The 20,821-nt window shown below is 48.8% G+C and overlaps 1 protein-coding gene across 1 annotated transcript in view; it reads right to left on the bottom strand.

Annotated features, from left to right (window-relative positions):
- The window catches only part of LMNTD1 (lamin tail domain containing 1), a 115,799-nt gene that overhangs the window by 15,306 nt on the left and 79,672 nt on the right, over positions 1–20,821 (bottom strand). Inside the window, exons 6-9 of the mRNA XM_029051538.2 lie at positions 19,341–19,527; positions 18,204–18,356; positions 14,409–14,620; positions 7,412–7,584 (exon numbers count right to left, since the gene is read on the bottom strand). Coding sequence (XP_028907371.1) covers positions 7,412–7,584; positions 14,409–14,620; positions 18,204–18,356; positions 19,341–19,527 — 725 coding nt within the window. The remainder of the gene's footprint in view (positions 1–7,411; positions 7,585–14,408; positions 14,621–18,203; positions 18,357–19,340; positions 19,528–20,821) is intronic.

Below are 20,821 nucleotides of genomic sequence, written 5' to 3'. Positions count from 1 at the left end.
TCACTGACTCGGTCGCACCCTCGATCTCGTCATCTCCTACCGCCGCACTATCTCCTCCCTCGCCGACTCCGAAATCCCTCTCTCTGACCATAACCTTCTCACCTGCCTCATCTCTCACACTCCCTCCCCCTGCAGATCTTCGCTACTGCCCCACAGAGACCTCCGCTCTCTCGATCCCGTCCGTCTTTCCAAAAGCATCTCTCCTCACCTTGCCGCCCTGTCCTCACTTCCCACTCTCGATGATCAAGTCAATCATTCCGGACCTTTAACTCTCTCCTTAGGCTCCCTGTTCCTCCCCCTCCCCCATCCCTCACCCCCAATGATCTGGCCACCTATTTCATCACAAAAATCAACACAATCAGGTCTGAGCTCCCCAAAGTCACCCCTCCGCCTCTCCCCTCCCCCCCCACCGACCCTCTCCCCTACTTTTCCATCCTTCCCTGCAGTATCCTCAGAGGAGATCTCCTCCCTCCTCACAAGTGCCACCCCCCTCCACCTGCGCCTCGGACCCCATTCCCTCTCACCTTATTAAAACCATCGCTCCTGCCCTCCTCCCTTCCTTAACTTCTATTTTTAACCACTCGATCTCCAATGGCTCCTTCCCCTCTGCCTTCAAACATGCCCACGTCTCCCCCATCCTAAAAAAACCCGCTCTCGACCCCACTTCCCCCTCCAGTTATTGCCCTATCTCCCTATTCATTCAATAGTATTTATTGAGTGCTTACTATGTGCAGAGCACTGTACTAAGCGCTTGGGATGAACAGGTCAGCAACAGATAGAGACAGTCCCTGCCGTTTGACGGGCTTACGGTCTAATCGGGGGAGATGGACAGACAAGAACAACGGCAATAAATAGAGTCGAGGGGAAGAACATCTCGTAAACATCTCCCTACTACCCTTCCTTTCCAAAATCCTAGAACGAGTCGTCTACAATCGCTTCTTAGAATTCCTTAACTCCCATTCTCTCCCGGACCCCCTCCGATCTGGCTTCCGTCCCCTCCGCTCTACCGAGACTGCTCTCTCTAAGGTCACCCGTGACCTCCTTCTTGCCAAATCCAATGGCTCCTACTCCATTCTGATCCTCCTCGACCTCTCTGCTGCCTTTGACACCGTCGACCATCCCCTCCTCCTCCACACCTTATCTCACCTTGGCTTCACGGACTCCGTCCTCTCCCGGTTCTCCTCTCATCTCTCTGGCCGGTCCTTCTCGGTCTCCTTCGCGGGCGCCTCCTCCCCCTCCCATCCTTTAACTGTCGGAGTTCCTCAAGGGTCAGTTCTCGGCCCTCTTCTGTTCTCCATTTACACTCACTCCCTCGGTGAACTCATCCGCTCTCACGGCTTCGACTACCATCTCTACGCGGATGACACGCAGATCTACATCTCCGCCCCTGTCCTCTCCCCCTCCCTTCGGGCTCGCATCTCCTCCCGCCTCCGGGACGTCTCCGCCTGGATGTCGGCCCGCCACCTAAAACTCAACGTGAGCGAGACTGAGCTCCTCATCTTCCCTCCCAAACCCGGTCCTCTCCCAGACTTCCCTATCACCGTGGATGGCACGACCGTCCTTCCCGTCTCTCGGGCCCGCGATCTCGGTGTCATCCTTGACTCGTCTCTCTCGTTCACCCCACGCATCCCATCCGTTACCGAGACCAGCCAGTTTCACCTTTACGATATTGCCAAGATCCACCCTTTCCTCTCCACCCAAACGGCTACCTTACTGCTACGGGCTCTCGTTATATCCCGGCTAGACTACTGTGTCGGCCTTCTCTCTGATCTCCCTTCCTCCTCTCTCGCCCCGCTCCGGTCTATTCTTCACTCCGCTGCCCGGCTCATCTTCCTGCAGAAACGCTCTGGGCCTGTCACTCTCCTTCTTAAACACCTCCAGGGGTTGCCTATCGACCTCCTCTCCAAACAAAAACTCCTCACTCTAGGCTTCGAGGCTCTCCGTCACCTTGCCCCTTCCTACCTCTCCTCCCTTCTCTCTTTCTACCGCCCACCCCGCACGCTCCGCTCCTCCGCCGCCCACCTCCTCGCCGTCCTTCGGTCTCACCCGTCCCGCCGTCGACCCCCAGGTCACATCCTCCCGCGGTCCCAGAATGCCCTCCCCTCCTCACCTCCGCCAAACTCATTCTCTTCCCCTCTTCAAAACCCTACTTAAAACTCACCTCCTCCGAGAGGCCTTCCCAGACTGAGCTCCTCTTCTCCCTCTACTCCCTCTACCACCCCCCTTCACCTCTCCACAGCTTAACCCTCTTTTCCCCCTATTTCCCTCTGCTCCTCCCCCTTTCCCTTCCCATCCCCTCAGCACTGTACTCGTCTGCTCAACTGTCTATATTTTCTTTACCCTATTTATTTTAATGAATTGTACATCACCTTGATTCTATTTAGTTGCCATTGTTTTTACGAGATGTTCTTCCCCTTGCCTCTATTTATTGCCATTGTTCTTGTATGTCTGTCTCCCCCGATTAGACCCTAAGCCCATCAAACATCAGGGACTGTCTCTATCTGTTGCCGACTTGTTCATTCCAAGCGCTTAGTATAGTGCTCTGCACATAGTAAGTGCTCAATAAATACTATTGAATGAATGAATACTTAGAACAGTGCTGACACATAGTAAGCGCTTAACAAATACCATCATTAGTATTATTATTATCCACTAGACCATGCTGCTTAAGTTGGTAGAAATGTTTCCTGCCCACACTCTAAGCTTGTGGTGAACAGGGAGGGTGTTTATTGTTGCACTCGATACTCCCAAGCGTTTAGTACAGTGCTCTGCACAGAGTAAGTGCTCAATAAATATGACTGACTGACAGTAAACGTGGAGTGTGGCTCAGTGGAAAGAGTCCGGGTTTAGGAGTCAGAAGTTGTGGGTTCTAATCCCAGCTCTGACACTTGTCAGCTGTGTGACTGTGGGTAAGTCACTTAACTTCTCTGGGTCTAAATTCCCTCATCTGTAAAATGGGGATTAACTGTGAGCCTCACGTGAGACAACTTGATGACCCTGTATCTACCTCAGCGCTTAGAACAGTGCTCTGCACATAGTAAGCACTTAACAAATACCAGCATTATTATTATTATTATTAAAATGGAGATTAAGACTGTGAGTCTCATGTGGAACAACCTGATTACCCTGTATCTACCCCAGCGTTCAGAACAGTGCTCAGCACATAGTAAGCGCTTAACAAATACGAAAATTATTAAATTAAAATTATTATTACACTCCTTCTTCTACTCTGCTGCTTTCCCTGTCAGAAATTTCTTTTCATGTTTACCACCACCCTCTAGACTGTAAACTCTCTGTGGGCAGGGATCATGTATTCCAACTCGATGGAAGCGTCCTCTCCCCAGAGCTCGGAACAGTGCTCTGCACACGGTAAGCACTCCATAAATATTTCCGATTGATTTATAACATTTGGACCATACGATAGATTCTAAGTACGCAGCTCAAGGCATGCTATTTTCTGAAAGATCGGATTCAAGAGCAGAACGGTTATCAGCCGCTGGTCTGCGTCACTCGGTAACCAAGAAAACAGCACACTCCTATCGGTTGCCGGTCTGCGTCACTTGGTAACGGGAAACATCCGCTATCAAAACATCTGCAAGGGAACGGAGTGGTAGCTATAATATCAGCCGCTCAAAGAGTCTGTCATTTGTGCCCCCTTTCTAGTTAGGGAACTTATGGTCATCATAATCACAATCACATCCCGGCTCTGCCACTCGTCTGCTGTGTGACCTCGGGCAAATCACTTCACTTCTCTGGGTCTCGGTTCCCTCATTTGGAAAATGGGATTAAGATTGTAAGCCTTGTGAAGGGACTGTGTCCAACCTGATTAGCTTATAATAATAATAATAATGTTGGTATTTGTTAAGCTCTTACTATGTGCAGAGCACTGTTCTAAGCGCTGGGGGAGATACAGGGTCATCAGGTTGCCCTACGTGAGGGTCACAGTCTTAATCCTCATTTTACAGTTGTGGGAACTGCGGCACAGAGAAGTTAAGGGACTTTCCCACGGTCACACAGCTAAGTGGCAGAGCCAGGATTCGAACCCATGACCTCGGACTCCCAAGCCCATGCTCTTTCCACTGAGCCACGTTACTTGTATTAACCCCAGTGCTTAAAACAGTGCTTTCCAGATAGTAAGCACTAAACAAATACCAACATTATTATTATTATTAAAACAGTACCTGACACATAGTAAGTGCTTAACCAATATCATAAAAAGAAGAACATAACATCTATTGAGTCCACAAATTATGCAAGGCACTGTACTAAGCAGCGGGAACATAACCTGGATAATTTCAGATGCAGTCACTTGATACTCTAGATTGTGAGCTCGTTGTGGGCAGGAATGTGTCTGTTGTTATATGTCCTCTCCCAAGTGCTTAGTATAGTACTTTTGCACACAGTAAGTGCTCAATAAATACGATTGAATGAATGAATTCTATCTAGGGGGTGAGAGGGAGGGAGGAGGAGTAGGGAAGAAGGATCGGGGGGGGGAAAGCGATCCCAACTCTGTCACTAGTTTGCTGTGTGACCCTGGACAAGTCACCTAAACCTCTCTTAAACCATGGCCCAGGACAGGGACTGTATCTGATCTTGTAACTGCCCTTGAGATTAGCACAGGGCTTAACACATAGTAATTGCTTAATATAATCATGATGGTAATGACTAATAACCATCCTAGCAAATTCCCCTGGGAATAGTAGAGAAGCCGTGTGGCCAAATGGATAGAGCCTGGGCCTGGGAGTCACTTGTCCGCTGTGTGACTTTGGGCAAGTCACTTCACTTCTCTGAGCCTCAGTTCCCTTATCTATAAAATGAAAATTAAGACTGTGAGCCCCATGTGGGACAGGGACTGTGTCCAACCTGATTACCTTGTATGTACCCCTGAGCTTAGAACAGTGCTTGGCACATAGTAAATGCTTAATGAATACCATTATTATTATTATTTTCTGTGCCTCTCTTCCCTCATCTGTAAAATGAGGATTAAGACTGTGAGCCACATGTGGGACAGGGGCTGTGTCCAACCTGATTAACCTGCATCTACCCCAGTGCTTAGAACAGTCCTCAATAAATACCATTATTATTAGTATTAGTATTATTATTCTTTGTGCATCTGTTCCATCACTGGTGAAATGGGGATTAAGACTGCGAGCTGGACTGTTGTCCAGCATGATTAGCTTGTATCTACCGCAGCATTTAGTACAGTGCCTGGCATGCAGTAATCATAGAAGCAGCAAGGCCTAGTGACAAGAGCACAGTTCTGGGAGTAAGAGCTCAAGGGTTCTACTCCCAGCGCTGCCATTTGTCTGCTATATGACCTTGGCCAAGTCACTTCACTTCTCTGGGCCTCAGTTCCCTCATCTGTAAAATGGGGATTGAGACTGTGAGCCCCAAGAGAAGGCGCATGGTTTAGTGGAAAGAGCCCAGGCTTGGGAGTCAAAGGTTATGGGTTCTAATCCCTGCTCCACCACTTGTCAGCTGTGTGACCTCGGGCAAGTCACTTAACTTCTCTGTGCCTCAGTTCCCTCATCTGTAAAATGGGGATGAAGACTGAGAGTCCCACATGGGACAACATGATTACCTTGTAACTACCCCAGCACTTAGAACAGTGCTTGGCATACAGTAAGTCCTTAACAAATACCAACATTATTATTATTATGTGGGACAGGGACAGTGTCCAACCTGATTACTTTTCATCTACCCCAGGACTTAGAAAAGTGCTCGGCACATAGGAAATGCTTAACAAATACCATTATTATTGTTATTATTAATAATATTATGGTATATAATAATGTTTAATTTAGTAATTAATAATGATAAGAACTATCACTTAACAAATTTCATAAAAAGACAAGATCTACCATGGCCAAACACTGTCAAAATGGCCTGTGCCTGTAGGAAACCCTCTGAGTCCACTGGCAGAATCTGCCTTTCTAGTGTTCATTCATTCATTCATTCATTTGTATTTATTGAGCATTTACTGTGTGCAGAGCACTCTACTAAGCACTCGGGAGAGTCCAGTAGAACACTAAACAGACATTCCCTGCTCCCGGCAAGCTTATCGTTCTAATAATAATAACAATGCCGGTATCTGTTCAGCGCTTACTATGTGCAGAGCACTGTTCTAAGCGCTGAGGTAGATACAGGGTCATCAAGTTGTCCCACGTGAGGCTCACAGTTAATCCCCATTTTACAGATGAGGGAATTTAGGCCCAGAGAAGTGAAGTGACTTGCCCACAGTCACACAGCTGACAAGTGGCAGAGCTGGGATTCAAACTCATGACCTCTGACTCCCAAGCTCGGGCTCTTTCCACTGAGCCACGCTGCTGTCCTCTCTCAAAAGCTCAGTACAGGGCTCTGCACCTAGAGAGCGCTCAATAAATGGCTTAGATAAAGTCCAAACTCCAAAATCTCCATTGGCTGCCCATCCACCTCCATATCAAACAAAAACTCCTCACCACTGGCTTTAAAGCCGTCCATCCCCTTGCCCCCTCCTACCTCACCTCCCTTCTCTCTCCAACCCAGCCCGCATACTCTGATGCCCGCATACTCTGATCCTCTGCCACTCGTCTTCTCACTGGGCCTCCATCCCGCCTGTCTCTCCACCGACCCCTGGCCCACGTCCCGCCTCTGGCTCGGAACACACTCCCTCTTCAAATCCTACAGATAATTACTTTTCCCCCTGCTTCGAAGCCTTGATGAAGGCCCATCTCCTCCAAGACGCCTTCCCAGACTAAAAGCCCCACTTTTCCTCACCTGTCACTCCCTTCTGCGTCACCCTGACTCGCTCCCTTTTCTCTTCCCCTGCCCCCCTCCCCTCCTACCCCACAGCACTTATGTATATATATATATATATATATATATGCCATTTTAATAATAGTGTTGGTATTTGTTAAGTGCTTACTATGTGCAGAGCACTGTTCTAAGCGCTGGGGTACATGCAGGGTCATCGGGTCGTCCCACGTGAGGCTCACAGTTAATCCCCATTTTACAGATGAGGGAACTGAGGCACAGAGAAGTGAAGTGACTTGCCCACGGTCACACAGCTGACAAGTGGCCGAGCTGGGATTTTATTTATTTGTATGGATGTCTGTCCGTTCCCCGCCGCCCCCCTCTTCCACCCCCAGGACTGTGAGCTCATTGTGGGCAGGGAATGTCACTTTTTATTGTTGTATTATATTCTCCCAAGCACTTAGTAGAGTGCTCTGCACACAGTAAGCGCTTAATAAATATGATTGAGTGAATGAATGAATGAATAAAGTCCTCTGGACCTTAAGCTGGTTGAGGGCAGGGAATGTGCCTGTTCACTGTTGCAGCGGCCTCTCCCAAGCGCTCAGTACAGTGCTTTGCACCCGGGAAGTTCTCAGTCGAGACGACTGATCCGAGTGGAGGAGCGAGCGAGCGGAATTACCTGGAGGCGGTTGGGGTTTGGCTGACTGTGACCTGGACCATGCCCAGAGGCTGCCCCCGGCCTGGCCCGGAGTCCGGGGTCTGGTCGGCGAGTAGTTCGGATGGCACGGGGAACTGGGGCTCTGGCTCCAAGGGTGATGAATGGGAAACAAGGTGGGAGGACGTTCTTTCTCTCTGAAACAGAAACAACCCTGATCCTAATAATAATAATAATAATTAGGGTATTTGTTAATCATTTACTAGGTGCTGAGCACTTTGCTAAGCGCTGGGGGAGATACAGGGTAATCAGATTGTCTCACGTGAGGCTCACGTTTTTTTTAATCCCCATTTTTACAGATGAGATAACTGGGGCCCAGAGAAGTGACTTACCCAAGGTCACACAGCAGACGAGTGGCAGAGCCGGGATTAGAACCCACTACCTCTGACTCTCAAGCCCGGGCTCTTTCCACTGAGCCAAGCTGCTTCTCAGCAAGAGAGCCCCGACCTGGAAGGCAGAATGTCCTGGGTTCTAATCCCGGCTCCGCCACTTGTCTGCCGTGTGACCTTGGACAGGTCGCTTCATTCATTCTTTCATTCAGTCGTATTTATTGAGAGCTTACCGTGTGCAGAGCACTGTACTAAGCGCTTGATTTCACTGGGCATCAGTTCCCTCATCTGAAAAATGACCATTGAGATCATGAGCCCCAGGTAGGACAGGGACTGAATCCAACCTGATTAGCTTGCATCGACCCCAGCGTACCAGCTTACGCTTACCAGCGTCGCTCAGTGGAAAGCGCACGGGCTTTGGAGTCAGAGAACATGGGTTCGAATCCCAGCTCTGCCCCTTGTCAGCTGTGTGACTTTGGGCAAGTCACTTAACTTCTCTGTGCCTCAGTTCCCTCATCTGTAAAATGGGGATTAAGACTGTGAGCCCCACGTGGGACGACCTGATTCCCTTGTGTCTACCCCAGCGCTTAGAACAGTGCTCTGCACATAGTAAGCGCTTAACAAATACCAACATTACTACTTAACAAATACCATCATTACTAATTATGATTAGACTGTCAGCCCGTCAAACGGCAGGGACCGTCTCTATCTGTTGCCGAATTGTACATTCCGAGCGCTTAGTACAGTGCTCTGCACATAATAAGCGCTCAATAAATACTATTGAATGAATGATTAAATTAAATAAGCCCCACCATTCATTCCGTCAGTCAATTCAGTCGCATTTATTGAGCCCTTACTGTGCGCAGAGCACTGTTCTAAGCACTTGGGAGCGAACAGTGGAACAGTAAACAGACCCATTCCCTGCCCACAACGACCTAAGAGCTTCACAGACACACACAAGCACTCACACATATTCATTTTTGTTCCGGTGACCAAAGAGAAGATGGTATAAAGGGGAAAAACTGGATAGCATTTCATATCAGAGAAGCAGCGTGGCTCAGTGGAAAGAGCCCGGGCTTGGGAGTCAGAGGTCATGGGTTCGAATCCCGGCTCTGTCACTCGTCAGCTGTGTGACTGTGGCAAGTCACTTCACTTCTCTGTGTCTCAGTTACCTCATCTGTAAAATGGGGATTAACTGTGAGCCTCACGTGGGAAAACCTGATTCCCCTGTGTCTACCCCAGCGCTTAGAACAGTGCTCTGCACATGGTAAGCGCTTAACGAATACCAACATCATATCCATGTACAATAATCAATCAGTCAATAGTATTTAAAACAATGATAATGATAATTGCGGTATCTGTAAAACGCTTACTATGTTTCAGGCACTGTAGTAAGCTCTAGGGACGATACAAGTAAATCGGTTGGACACAGTCCCTGTCCCACGCCGGGCTCCTAGTCTCAATCCCTACTTGACAGATGAGGAAACCGAGGCATAGAGAAGCGATGTGACTGGCCCAAGGTCACACAGCAGATGAGTGGCAGAGTCGGATTTAGAAACCAGGTTCTTCTGACTCCCAGGCACGCAGTTATGTACATATGTATAGAAAGATATTTATATATCTTTATGTATAGAAAGATATTTACATATCTTTAAATTACATATTATAAATTACACCTTTATTCATATGAATGTGTGTCTCTCCTCTAGACTGTAAAGTTGTTCTAGGTAGGGAATGTGCCTGCTAATTCTGTTGCATGGGCTTGGGAGTCTGAGGATATGGGTTCTAATCCTGGCTCCGCCACCCATCTGCTCTGTGACCTTGGGCAAGTCACTTCCCTTCTCTGAGCCTAGCTGCCTCATCTGTAAAATGGGGATTAAGACAGTGAGCCCCACGTGGGACAACCTAGTCACCTTGTATCCTCCTCAGTGCTTAGAACAGTGCTTGGCACATAGTAAGCACTTAACAAACCAACTCTCTTCCCCTCTTCAAAGCCCTACTGAGAGCTCACCTCCTCCAAGAGGCCTTCCCACACTGAGCTTCCCCTTTTCCCTCTGCTCCCTCTCTGCCCCCCCTTCACCTCCCCTTTCCCCCCTTTCTCTCTGCTCCTCCCCCTCGCTCCCCTTTCCCTCTGCTCCTCCTCCCTCCCATACCCTCCCCTCAGCACTCTGCTCATTTGTAGATATTTTATTTACCCTATTTATTTTGTTAATGAGTTGTATATCCCCTTGATTCTACTTATCATGATTCTGTTGTCTTGTTTTTGTCCGTCCGTCTCCCCCGATTAGACTGTGAGCCCGTCACTGGGCAGGGATTATCTCTATCTGTTGCCGAATTGTCCATTCCAAGCGCTTAGTACAGTGCTCTACACGTAGTAAGCTCTCGATAAATACTATTGAACGAATGAATGAACAAATGCCATCATTATTATTATTTTAGATCCCTTGCATCTTGTATCTCAGTGCTTAGAACAGTGCTTGGCACATAGTAAGCGCTTAACAAATACCATCATTATTATTAAGTGATTAGTATAGTGCTCTGCACATAGTAAGTGCTCAATAAATACCATGGATTGATTGCTCTGGGCCTCAGTTCCCTCATCTATAAAATGGGGATTAAGAGTGACAGGAACTGTGTCTAACCTGATTAGTTTATATATACTCCAGCACTTAGTACAGTGCCTGGCACATAGTAAGCATTTAACAAATACCATAATAATAACAATATTATTATTATTAAGTAACTTGTACCTAGCCCAGTATTTGACACATAGTAAACACTTAACAAATACCATACCATTTAAGAATCAGTGAAAGGGGCCGGCTCAATGTCTCCTTCCTGTTGTGTGGCGGACTGGCAGTGGTCACTGCATTGCAGTAACTGGTAATAATAATATAATAATGTTGGTATTTGTTAAGCGCTTACTATGTGCCGAGCACTGTTCTAAGCGCTGGGATAGACATAGGGGAATCAGGTTGTCCCACGTGGGGCTCACAGTCTTAATCCCCATTTTAATAATGTTGGTATTTGTTAAGCGCTTACTATGTGCCGAGCACTGTTCTAAGCGCTGGGGTAGACATAGGGGAATCAGGTTGTCCCACGTGGGGCTCACAGTCTTAATCCCCATTTTACAGATGAGGGAACTGAGGCACAGAGAAGTTAAGTGACTTGCCCACAGTCACACAGCCGACAAGTGGCAGAGCTGGGATTCGAACTCATGAGCCCTGACTCCAAAGCCCGTGCTCTTTCCACTGAGCCAATTCTGGCCCCAGCTTTGGGCCACCTCTTTCTTCTTCCCCACCCCGGGGTGTCCTGAATTACGAATGTCGATTTCTAACTGAGAGAGTGGAAGCCAAATGGAGGGGTTGGGGCGAGCCTAGGAGTAGCAGAGGAAAAGGCTTCAAAGAGCTAACAGGCCTGACGGCTGTCATTTTGTGTCTTCACGGTATTTGCTAAGCGTTTACTATGTGCTAGGCACTGTATTAAGCACTGGGGTAGATAGAAGCTAATCAGATTGGACCCAGCCTATGTTTTTGTTTGTGTTTTTTGGGTTTTTTTGGGTATTTGTTAAGCGCTTACTATGTGCAGAGCACTGTTCTAAGTGCTGGGGGAGATACAGGGTCATCAGGTTGTCCCACGTGAAGCTCACAGTTAATCCCCATTTTACAGATGAGGGAACTGAGGCACCGAGAAGTGAAGTGACTCGCCCACAGTCACACAGCTGACAAGTGGCAGAGCCGGGATTCGAACCCATGAATTCGGACTCCCAAGCCCAGGCTCTTTCCTCTGAGCCACACAGCTTCTCCGTGTCCTACATGGGCCTGATTGTTTCAATCCCCCTTTTACAGAGGAGGGAAACGTCATCCTTCCTGACATCCTGACATCCTTCCTATCTCCCGGGCCCGTGACCTTGACGTTATCCTTGACTCCTCTCTCTCATTCAACCCACGTGTTCAATCCGTCAGCAAATCCTGTCGATCCCACTCTCGTGACATGGCTAAAATCCGTCCTTTCCTCTCCCTCCAAACTGTTACCCCATTAATCCAATCGCTCATCCTATCCCGCCTGGATTACCGAAAGAGCTTCCTAGCCGACCTCCCAGCCTCCTGTCTCTCCCCACTTCAGTCCATACTTCATTGCGCTGCCCAGATCATCTTTCTACAGAAACATTCAGGACATGTCCCCACCCCCTCCTCAAATAATAATGTTGCTATTTGTTAAGCGCTTACTCTGTGCAGAGCACTGTTCTAAGCGCTGGGGTAGATACAGGGTAATCAGGTCGTCCCACGTGAGGCTCACGGTTAATCCCCATTTTACAGATGAGGGAACTGAGGCCCAGAGAAGTCAAGTGACTTGCCCACGGTCACACAGCTGACAGGTGGCAGAGCCGGGAGTCGAACCCATGACCTCTGACTCCGAAGCCCAGAGCCTTTCCACTGAGCCATGCTGCTTCCCTCAAATATCTCCAGTGGTTGCCCATCCACCTCCATATCAAACAAAAACTCCTCACCATTGACTTAAAAGCAGTCCAACACCTTCCCCTCTCCTACCTCACCTCCCTTCTCTCCTTCTCCAGCCCGGCCCGCACACTCCGCTCCTCTCCCTAACCTCCTCACTGGGCTGAGGATTAGAATACAAGTCCCCCTGACTCCCAGGCCCGGGTTCTATCCGCTAGGCCACGCTGCAATTTGGGACTGTGGATGTACATATCTGTAATTTATTTATCTCTAAGCTAGTCGCGGGCAGGGAACGTGTATGTTTATTTTTATGTAGTACCCTCCCAAGCACTTGGTACAGTGCTCTGCACAAAGTAAGTGCTCAATAGATATGACAATGAATGAATGAATGAGGTCCCAACCCCCGCCGATGCCCTGTGGTGAGGGCACCGGTGCCCAGAGTCAGGGTTTATGCCCAGCTCGGGCTTCGGAGTCAGAGGTCATGGGTTCGATTCCCGGCTCTGCCACTTGTCAGCTGTGTGACCGTGGGCAAGTCACTTCACTTCTCTGTGCCTCAGTTACCTCATCTGTAAAATGGGGATGAACCGTGAGCCACAGGTGGGACAACCTGATGACCTTGTATCTACCCCAGTGCTTAGAACAGTGCTCTGCACATAGTAAGCGCTTAGCAAATACCAACGTTATTCTTATTTCTATGTGGGGGCAATGGCTTGGTTTGGTGCCGATGGGAGCTGGTTTCCTAATCCTCGATCCTTATCTTCCGGACAACTGGCTCCGGAACAACAGCGTGGCCTAGTAGGGAGAGCACCGGTGTGGGAGTCCACGGATCTGGGTTCGAACCCAGCTCCTGCCACTTGCCTGCTGTGTAACCTTGGACAAATCTCTTCACGTCTCCAGGCCTCAGTTTCCTCATCTGTACAAAGAGGATTTCATATCTGCTCTCCCTCCGCCATAATAATAAATAATAATGTTGGTATTTGTTAAGCGCTTACTATGTGCAGATCACTGTTCTAAGCGCTGGGGGGGGGGGATACAAGGTGATCAGGCTGTCCCTCATGGGGCTCACAGTCTTCATCCCCATTTTACAGATGGGGTAACTGAGGCCCAGAGAAGTGAAGTGACTTGCCCACAGTCACACAGCTGACACAGCCATAGACTGTGAGTCCCATGAGGGAAAGGGACTTGGTCCATTCTGCTTGTACTGAATCTACCACAGCGCTTAGCGCGGTAATTGGCCCATAGAGCTCAAAAAATTTTCACAATGATTATTATCCTTTGAAGAGTCTCGGCTCCCATAACCCGCCCGGTCTGATGGTCATGACATGGGGAGCGGGTGGTGATGGGGAGGACAATAGAAGCAGTGTGGCCTAGTGGATCGAACACGGGGCAGGGAGTCAGAAGGACCTGGGTTCTAATCCTCGTTCCGCCACTTGTCTGCAGTGCGACCTTGGACAAGTCACGGAGAAGCAGCGTGGCTCAGTGGAAAGAGCACGGGCTTTGGAGTCAGAAGTCATGGGTTCGAATCCCATCTCTGCCACTTAATAATGTTGGTATTTGTTAAGCGCTTACTATGTGCCGAGCACTGTTCTAAGCACTGGGGTAGACATAGGGGAATCAGGTTGTCCCACGTGGGGCTCACAGTCTTAATCCCCATTTTACAGATGAGGGAACTGAGGCACAGAGAAGTGAAGTGACTTGCCCACAGTCACACAGCCGACAAGTGGCAGAGCTGGGATTCGAACTCATGAGCCCTGACTCCAAAGCCCGTGCTCTTTCCACTGAGCCACGCTGCTTCACTTGTCAGCTGTGTGACTGTGGGCGAGTCACTTAACTTCTCTGTGCCTCCGTTACCTCATCTGTAAAATGGGGATGAAGACTGTGAGCCCCAAGTGGGACAACCTGATTTCCCTGTGTCTACCCCAGCGCTTAGAACAGTGCTCTGCACATAATAAGTGCTTAACAAATACCAACATTATTATTATTATTAAGTCACTTCTCTTCTCTGGGCCTCGGTTACCTCACCTGGCAAAATGGGGATGGAGACTGTGAGCCCCACATGGCACAGGGACTGTGTCCAACCCAATTTGCTTGTATCCACCCCAGTGCTTAGTACAGAGCCTGACACACAGTGAGCGCTTAACAAATACCATAATTATTATTACTATCATTATCTACCTTTTAAGGAAAATTTGGACTTGTTTCTCCAGAAATGAGGGGTTCTGTCTTCCCAGGTGACTAGACCAAGCCTTCGATTTTGTTCTTTCTGATTCCTTGTGGTTGTGCAGTTTCACCGTTACCTCAGAGCCACTTTGGAATTCACTTCCAGAATGCCATTTGTCCCATTCCTCCTTACTTGCGCGGTGGATAGGAGTGTACCAAGCAACGGCCTAAAGAGAGAATTCCGTTATTGCCGCCGTAACTTGTCAAGTTTAACATTCCTTTTACTACTCCTACTAAGAATGATGGTATTTGTTAAGCGCTTACTATGTGCCGAGCACTGTTCTGAGCGCTGGGGTGGATACAGGGTCATCAGGTTGTCCCACGTGGGGCTCACAGTTTTAATCCCCACTTTCCAGATGAGGGAACTGAGGCACAGAGAAGTTAAGCGGCTTGCCCAAGGTCACACAGCTGACAAGCGGCGGAGCTGGGATTAGAACCCGTGTTCTCTGACTCCCAAGCCCGGGCTCTTTCCGCTAAGCCGCGCTGCTTCCCATAGCTTCCCATAACTAACGGTAGTGGGTTCCGGAGTTGCTCATGATAATGGGATCTTCCATCAGGAGGGAGAAGGAGAGAGGGAGAAGCAGAGGGAGAAAGGGAAAGGGAGAGAGGAAGAAATGAGGACACCAGAGTCTTTATTTCAGTTCTGCATTCATTCATTCATTCAATAGTATTTATTGAGCGCCTACTATGTGCACAGCACTGTACTAAGCACTTGAAGTGTACAAATCAATAACAGATAGAGACAGTCCCTGCCCTTTGACGGGCTTTCAGTCTAATCGGGGGAGACAAAATTCCTCTAAACTGCAAGCCCCTTGAGAAGCAGCATGGTGGAGTGGACAGAGCCTGGACCTGGGAGTCAGAAAGCCATGGGTTCTAATCCCGGCTCCACTGCTTGTCAGCTGTGTGACCATGGGCAAGTCACTCCACTTTTCCTCAGTCACCTCATCTGTAAAATGGGGATGAAGACTGTGAGCCCTACTTGGAACAACCTGATTACCTTATATCTCCCCCAGCGCTTAGAACAGTGCTTGGCATATAGTAAGCGCTTAACAATTACCAGCATTATTATTATCCCAGCTCTGCCACTTGTCTGCCATGTGACCTCGGACAAGTCACTTCTCTTCTCTGAGCCTCAGTTCTCTCATCTGTAAAATGGGGATTGAGACGGTGAGCCTCCTGTGGGGCAGGGACTGAGTCCAACCTGATTAACTTGTATCTACCCCAGCACTTAGAATAGTGCTTGGCACATAGTAAGCTTTTTCCCCTTTTCCCTCTGCTCCTCCCCCTCTCCCTTCCCATCCCCACAGCACCGTACTCGTCCGCTCGACTGTATATATTTCCGTTACCCTATTAATTTTGTTAATGAATTGGACATCGCCTCGATTCTATTTAGTTGCCATCGGTTTTTACGAGATGTTCTTCCCCTCGACGCTGTTTATCGCCATCGTTCTCGTCTGTCCGTCTCCCCCGATTAGACCGTAAGCCCGTCAAACGGCAGGGACCGTCTCTATCTGTTGCCGACTTGTTCATCCCAAGCGCTTAGTACAGTGCTCTGCACATAGTAAGCGCTCAATAAATACTATTGAATGAATGAATGAATGAAAAGCGCTTCACAAGTACCATAATTCTTTGATTATTAGGACAGAGATTTTGATCTCTTACTTTCTTTTTAATACAATTTATTCAGTCCTTACTGTGTGCCTGGTACTGTACTAACTGCAAGGGCAGACACAAGGTAATCAGTCACTGAGGCACAGAGAAGCAAAGTGACTTGCCCAAGATCACACAACAGATATGTGTCAGAGCCAGGATTAGAACCCTGATCCTTCTGACTCCCGGTCCCATTGTTTATCCACTAAGCCATACCGCTTCTCATCACCTGTCCTGTTGTCATCTGTCACCTGGAAGGCAGCACGGCCTAGTGAAAAGAGCTTGGGCCTAGGAATGAGTTCTAATCCCTGCTCCGCTACTTGTCTGCTATGTGACCTTGGGAAAGTCATTAAACTTCTCTGTGCCTCAGTTTCCTCGTGAGTTCTAATCCCTGCTCCGTTACTTGTCTGCTGTGTGACCTTGGGAAAGTCACTAAACTTCTCTTTGCCTCAGTTTCCTCATCTGTAAAATGAGAATAAAATCCTCCTCCCTCAGCTGTGAGCCCTATGTGGGATGGAGACGGTGTCCAAACTGATTAATTGGGACCCTACTCCAGAGCTTAGTATAGTGCTTGACACATAGTAAGCCCTTAATAATAATAATAATAATAATAATGTTGGTATTTTTTAAGCGCTTACTATGTGCAGAGCACTGCTCTAAGCGCTGGGGTAGACACAGGGGAATCAGGTTGTCCCACGTGGGGCTCACGGTCTTAATCCCCATTTTACAGATGAGGGAACTGAGGCCCAGAGAAGTGACTTGCCCACAGTCACACAGCTGCCAAGCGGCGGTGCTGGGATTAGAACCCATGACCTCTGACTCCAAAGCCCGTGCTCTTTCCGCTGAGTCTCGCTGCAATGCCTTCCAGGCTTTTCAATCCATCAGTTAATCAATCACTGGCATTTATTGAGGACTGACTGTGGACAGAGCACTGTACTAACCGCTTTTCAGTAAGCTCGTTTTGGGAAGGGAACGTGTTTACCAACTCTGCTGTAATATACTCTCAGTCAGTTGTATTTATCAGTCTTAAGACTGATAAGCAGTGTGGCTCAGTGGAAAGAGCCCGGGCTTGGGAGTCAGAGGTCATGGGTTCGAATCCCCACTCAGCTGTAATATACTCTCAGGGCTTGGGAGTCAGAGGTCATGAGTTTGAATCCCCGCTCGGCCGCTTGCCAGCTGTGTGACTGTGGGCAAGTCACTTCACTTCTCTGGGCCTCATTTACCTCATCTGTAAAATGGGGATTAAGACTGTGAGCACCATGTGGGACAACCTGATCACCTTGTATCCCCCCAGCGCTTAGAACAGTGCTTTGCACATAGTAAACGCTTAACGAATACCACCATTATTATTTATCCATCATAGGGCACTGTACTCAGAGCTTGGGAGAGCACAACAGTGTGGCCTAGTGGATAGAGGACAGGCCTGGGAATCAGAAAGACCTGGGTTCTAGTCCCATCTCCGCCACTTGTCTTCTGCGTGATCTTGGGCAAGTCACGTCACTTCTCTGGGCCTCAGTGTAAAATGGGGCGTATGATCATGAGCCCCTTGTGAGACGTGGAGCGTGTCCAAACTGATCAGCCCGTCTCTACTCCAGCACTCAGTACAGTGCCTGACACATAGTAAGCGCTTAACGAATACCGTAAAAAGAACAAAAACATAACAGACACATTCCCTGCTCACAAGGAGCTTACAGTCTAGAGGGGGAGACAAGTCTAGTCGGGGAGAAGAGTCTAGAGCCCAAGCAAATCCAAGTTTAGGAAAACGTCACCTTCAGTCCGTCAGTTAATGGTGTAGTGGATTGACCCCAGGCCTGGAAGTCAGAAGGTCATGGGTTCAAATCCCAGCTCCGCCGTGGGACCTTGAGCAAATCATTTCACTCCTCTGGGCCACACTTCCCTCATCCCTCAAACGGGGACTGAGACCGTGAGCCCCAAGTGGGACGGAGACGGTGTCGAACCCGATTCGCTCGTACCCACTCCAGCGCTTAGTACGGTGCCTGGCACATAGCAAGCGCTTAACAAATACCACAGTTATTATCATTTATTATTAATAGCGGGGACCTATCACCCTTCCATGCCCCGGGGTCCAACAGCGCTGACCTGACCGTTGGGTTTGCACAGGAGAGTGGTGCAGTCAAAAGTCGTCCGCAACCTGTCCTGCCCCTTCCAGAGGAAATCCATCGGAGAATCGAGATCTGGAGCTTTCCCAGCGTCGGCCTCATCTCCGCTTCTCTCCGCAGACGCTGCCCAGACCTCCGAGGGTCAGAGAGGAAAGAGAGCAACATTCCAATCGGAGAAGTATTAAACTGGGACTTCCGATTTGGATTTAGTTTATCGCCCTGATCTTCTCTCTTTATTCACCAGCCCCAGGACACTTAGGTCTATATCTGTAATTTATTCATTTCTATGAATGTCTGTCTCCCCCTCTAGACTGTAAATCTAGTGATCGGGGAATATATCTGTTATGCTGTTATATTGGAAGCAGCAAGGCGTGGTGGATAGAACTCGGGCCTGGGAGTCAGAGGGTCGTGAGTTCTAATCCCAGCTCCGCCACTTCTCTGCTGTGTGACCTTGGGCAAGTCACTTCACGTCTCTAGGTCTCAGTTCCCTCATCTGTCAAATGGGGACTGTCAGCCCCACATGGGACAGGGACTGTGTCCAACCCGATTTTCTTCTACCCACCTCAGCGCTTAGTACAGTGCCGGGCACCTAGTAAGTGCTTAACAAATGCCATAATTATTATTACAGTGCTCTGCACACGGGAAGCACTCAATAGATACGATTGATGGGTGGATTGAGTCGGGCTCTCCGATTCCCCGCCCGCCATTTTCAACAATAATCTCTGGAACTGGAGTCCTTTGCGACAGTTTATGGTGGGCAGGGAATATGACTGTTAATATTGGACTCTCCCAAGCGCTGAGTACAGTGTTCTGCACCCAGTAAGTGCTCAGTAAATACGACGGACCGACTGACTGACAATTCCCTCTACCCACGAGTCGCTCAACCTCTCGGGGCCTCGTTCTATCCAACGCGCTCAAGCCTATGCATTGAGCGCTTACCCTTCGTTCATCTGAGCGTTTACTGCGTGCCGAGCACTGAACTAAGCGCTTGGGAGAGTACAACAGAACAATAAACAGATACAGTCCCGGCCCACGTGAGCTCAGAGTCCAGAGGGGATGTGAATGGGAAATTTCACGTTTCTCTCAGAATTCACCCAGCTTAGTGACCTGCGCTCACCTTCACTGTGGAATTGGCCTTCATTCGAACGTTGGGGGGAAATCTGTAGCGAGCGATCGCTTGGCCGTTGACGTTTTGTTGTAAAATGTAACCTCCGATGCCCTCTTCCTTATCCGCGGAGCTGTTGAGGAGCTTCACAAAAACACCGTCTGGATCCACCTCAGCTATTTTAATGTCTCCAAGAGCACTGGATGACGGTACAGACAAATGTAACGGTTATACGCCGTCTCGGCGTGGTGGATTTATACGCCCAGCATTTTACCGTCTTCATCTGTATGGTCTACAGCGTGGGCTAGTGGAAAGAGCCCGGACTGGAAGTCTGAGGACTTGGGTTCTAATCCCGGCTCCGCCACGTGTCCGCTGCTGTGTGACCTTGGGCAAGTCACTTCACTTCTCCGTGCCTCAGTTATCTTATAGGTAAAATGGGGTTTAAGAGCGTGAGCCCCATGTGGGACAGGAACCGTGTCTGACCCACTTAGCTTCTATCTACACCAGCGCTTAGAACAGCGTTTAGCATGTAGTTGGTATTTATTAAGCGCTTACTATGTGCAGAGCACTGTTCTAAGCGCTGGGATATACAGGGTAATCAGGTTGTCCCACATGAGGCTCACAGTCTTAATCCCCATTTTACAGATGAGGTAACTGAGGCACAGAGAAGTGAAGGGACTTGCCCACAGTCACCCAGCTGACAAGTGGCCGAGCCGGGATTCGAACTCATGACCTCTGACTCCCAAGCCCGGGCTCTTTCCACTGTATGTTATCGATGCCAGTATACTTGTTCTGATGTCTGTCTCCCCCCTTCTAGACTGTAAACCCGTTATGGGCAGGGATTGTCTCTCTTGATTGCTGAATTGTACTTTCCAAGTGCTTAGTACAGTGCTCTGCACACGGTAATATCACTGATCGATAATAATTATGGTGCTTATTAAGCATTCATTCATTCATTCAATCAATTATTCGGTCGTATTTATTGAGCACTTACTGTGTGCAGAGCACTGTACCAAGCACTTGGGCGTACAATTCAGCAACAAATACAAACAATCCCTGCCCACAGTGGGCTCACAGTCTAGAAGGGGGGAGACAGACATCAAAACAAGTAAACAGGCATCAGTAGCATTATTATAAATAAATAGAATTATAGATATATACGCATCATTAATAAAAATAAATAGAATTATAATTATAAATACGTACGTATATGCACATGTGCTGTGGGGAGGGGAAAGGGGGTAGAGCGTGGGGAGCGAGTCACGGCAATGGGGAGGGGAAGGGAAGCAGAGGAAAAGGGGGGCTCAGTCCAGGAAGGCCTCCTGGAGGAGGTGAGCTTTTAAGGTGGGTTTGAAGAGGGGAAGAGAGTTAGTTTGGCAGATGTGAGGAGGGAGGGCATTTTTGGTCAGCGGGAGGACGTGGGCCAGGGGTCGACGGCAGGATAGGCGTGAATGGGGGACAGTGAGGTGAGCGGCGGCGGAGGAGAGGAGCGT

The sequence above is a fragment of the Ornithorhynchus anatinus genome, chromosome 2 (assembly GCF_004115215.2).
Source record: "Ornithorhynchus anatinus isolate Pmale09 chromosome 2, mOrnAna1.pri.v4, whole genome shotgun sequence".
NCBI lineage: Eukaryota > Metazoa > Chordata > Mammalia > Monotremata > Ornithorhynchidae > Ornithorhynchus > Ornithorhynchus anatinus.
Note: the sequence above shows the minus strand (reverse complement) of the source record. Positions and strands in the feature narration are given on the sequence as shown.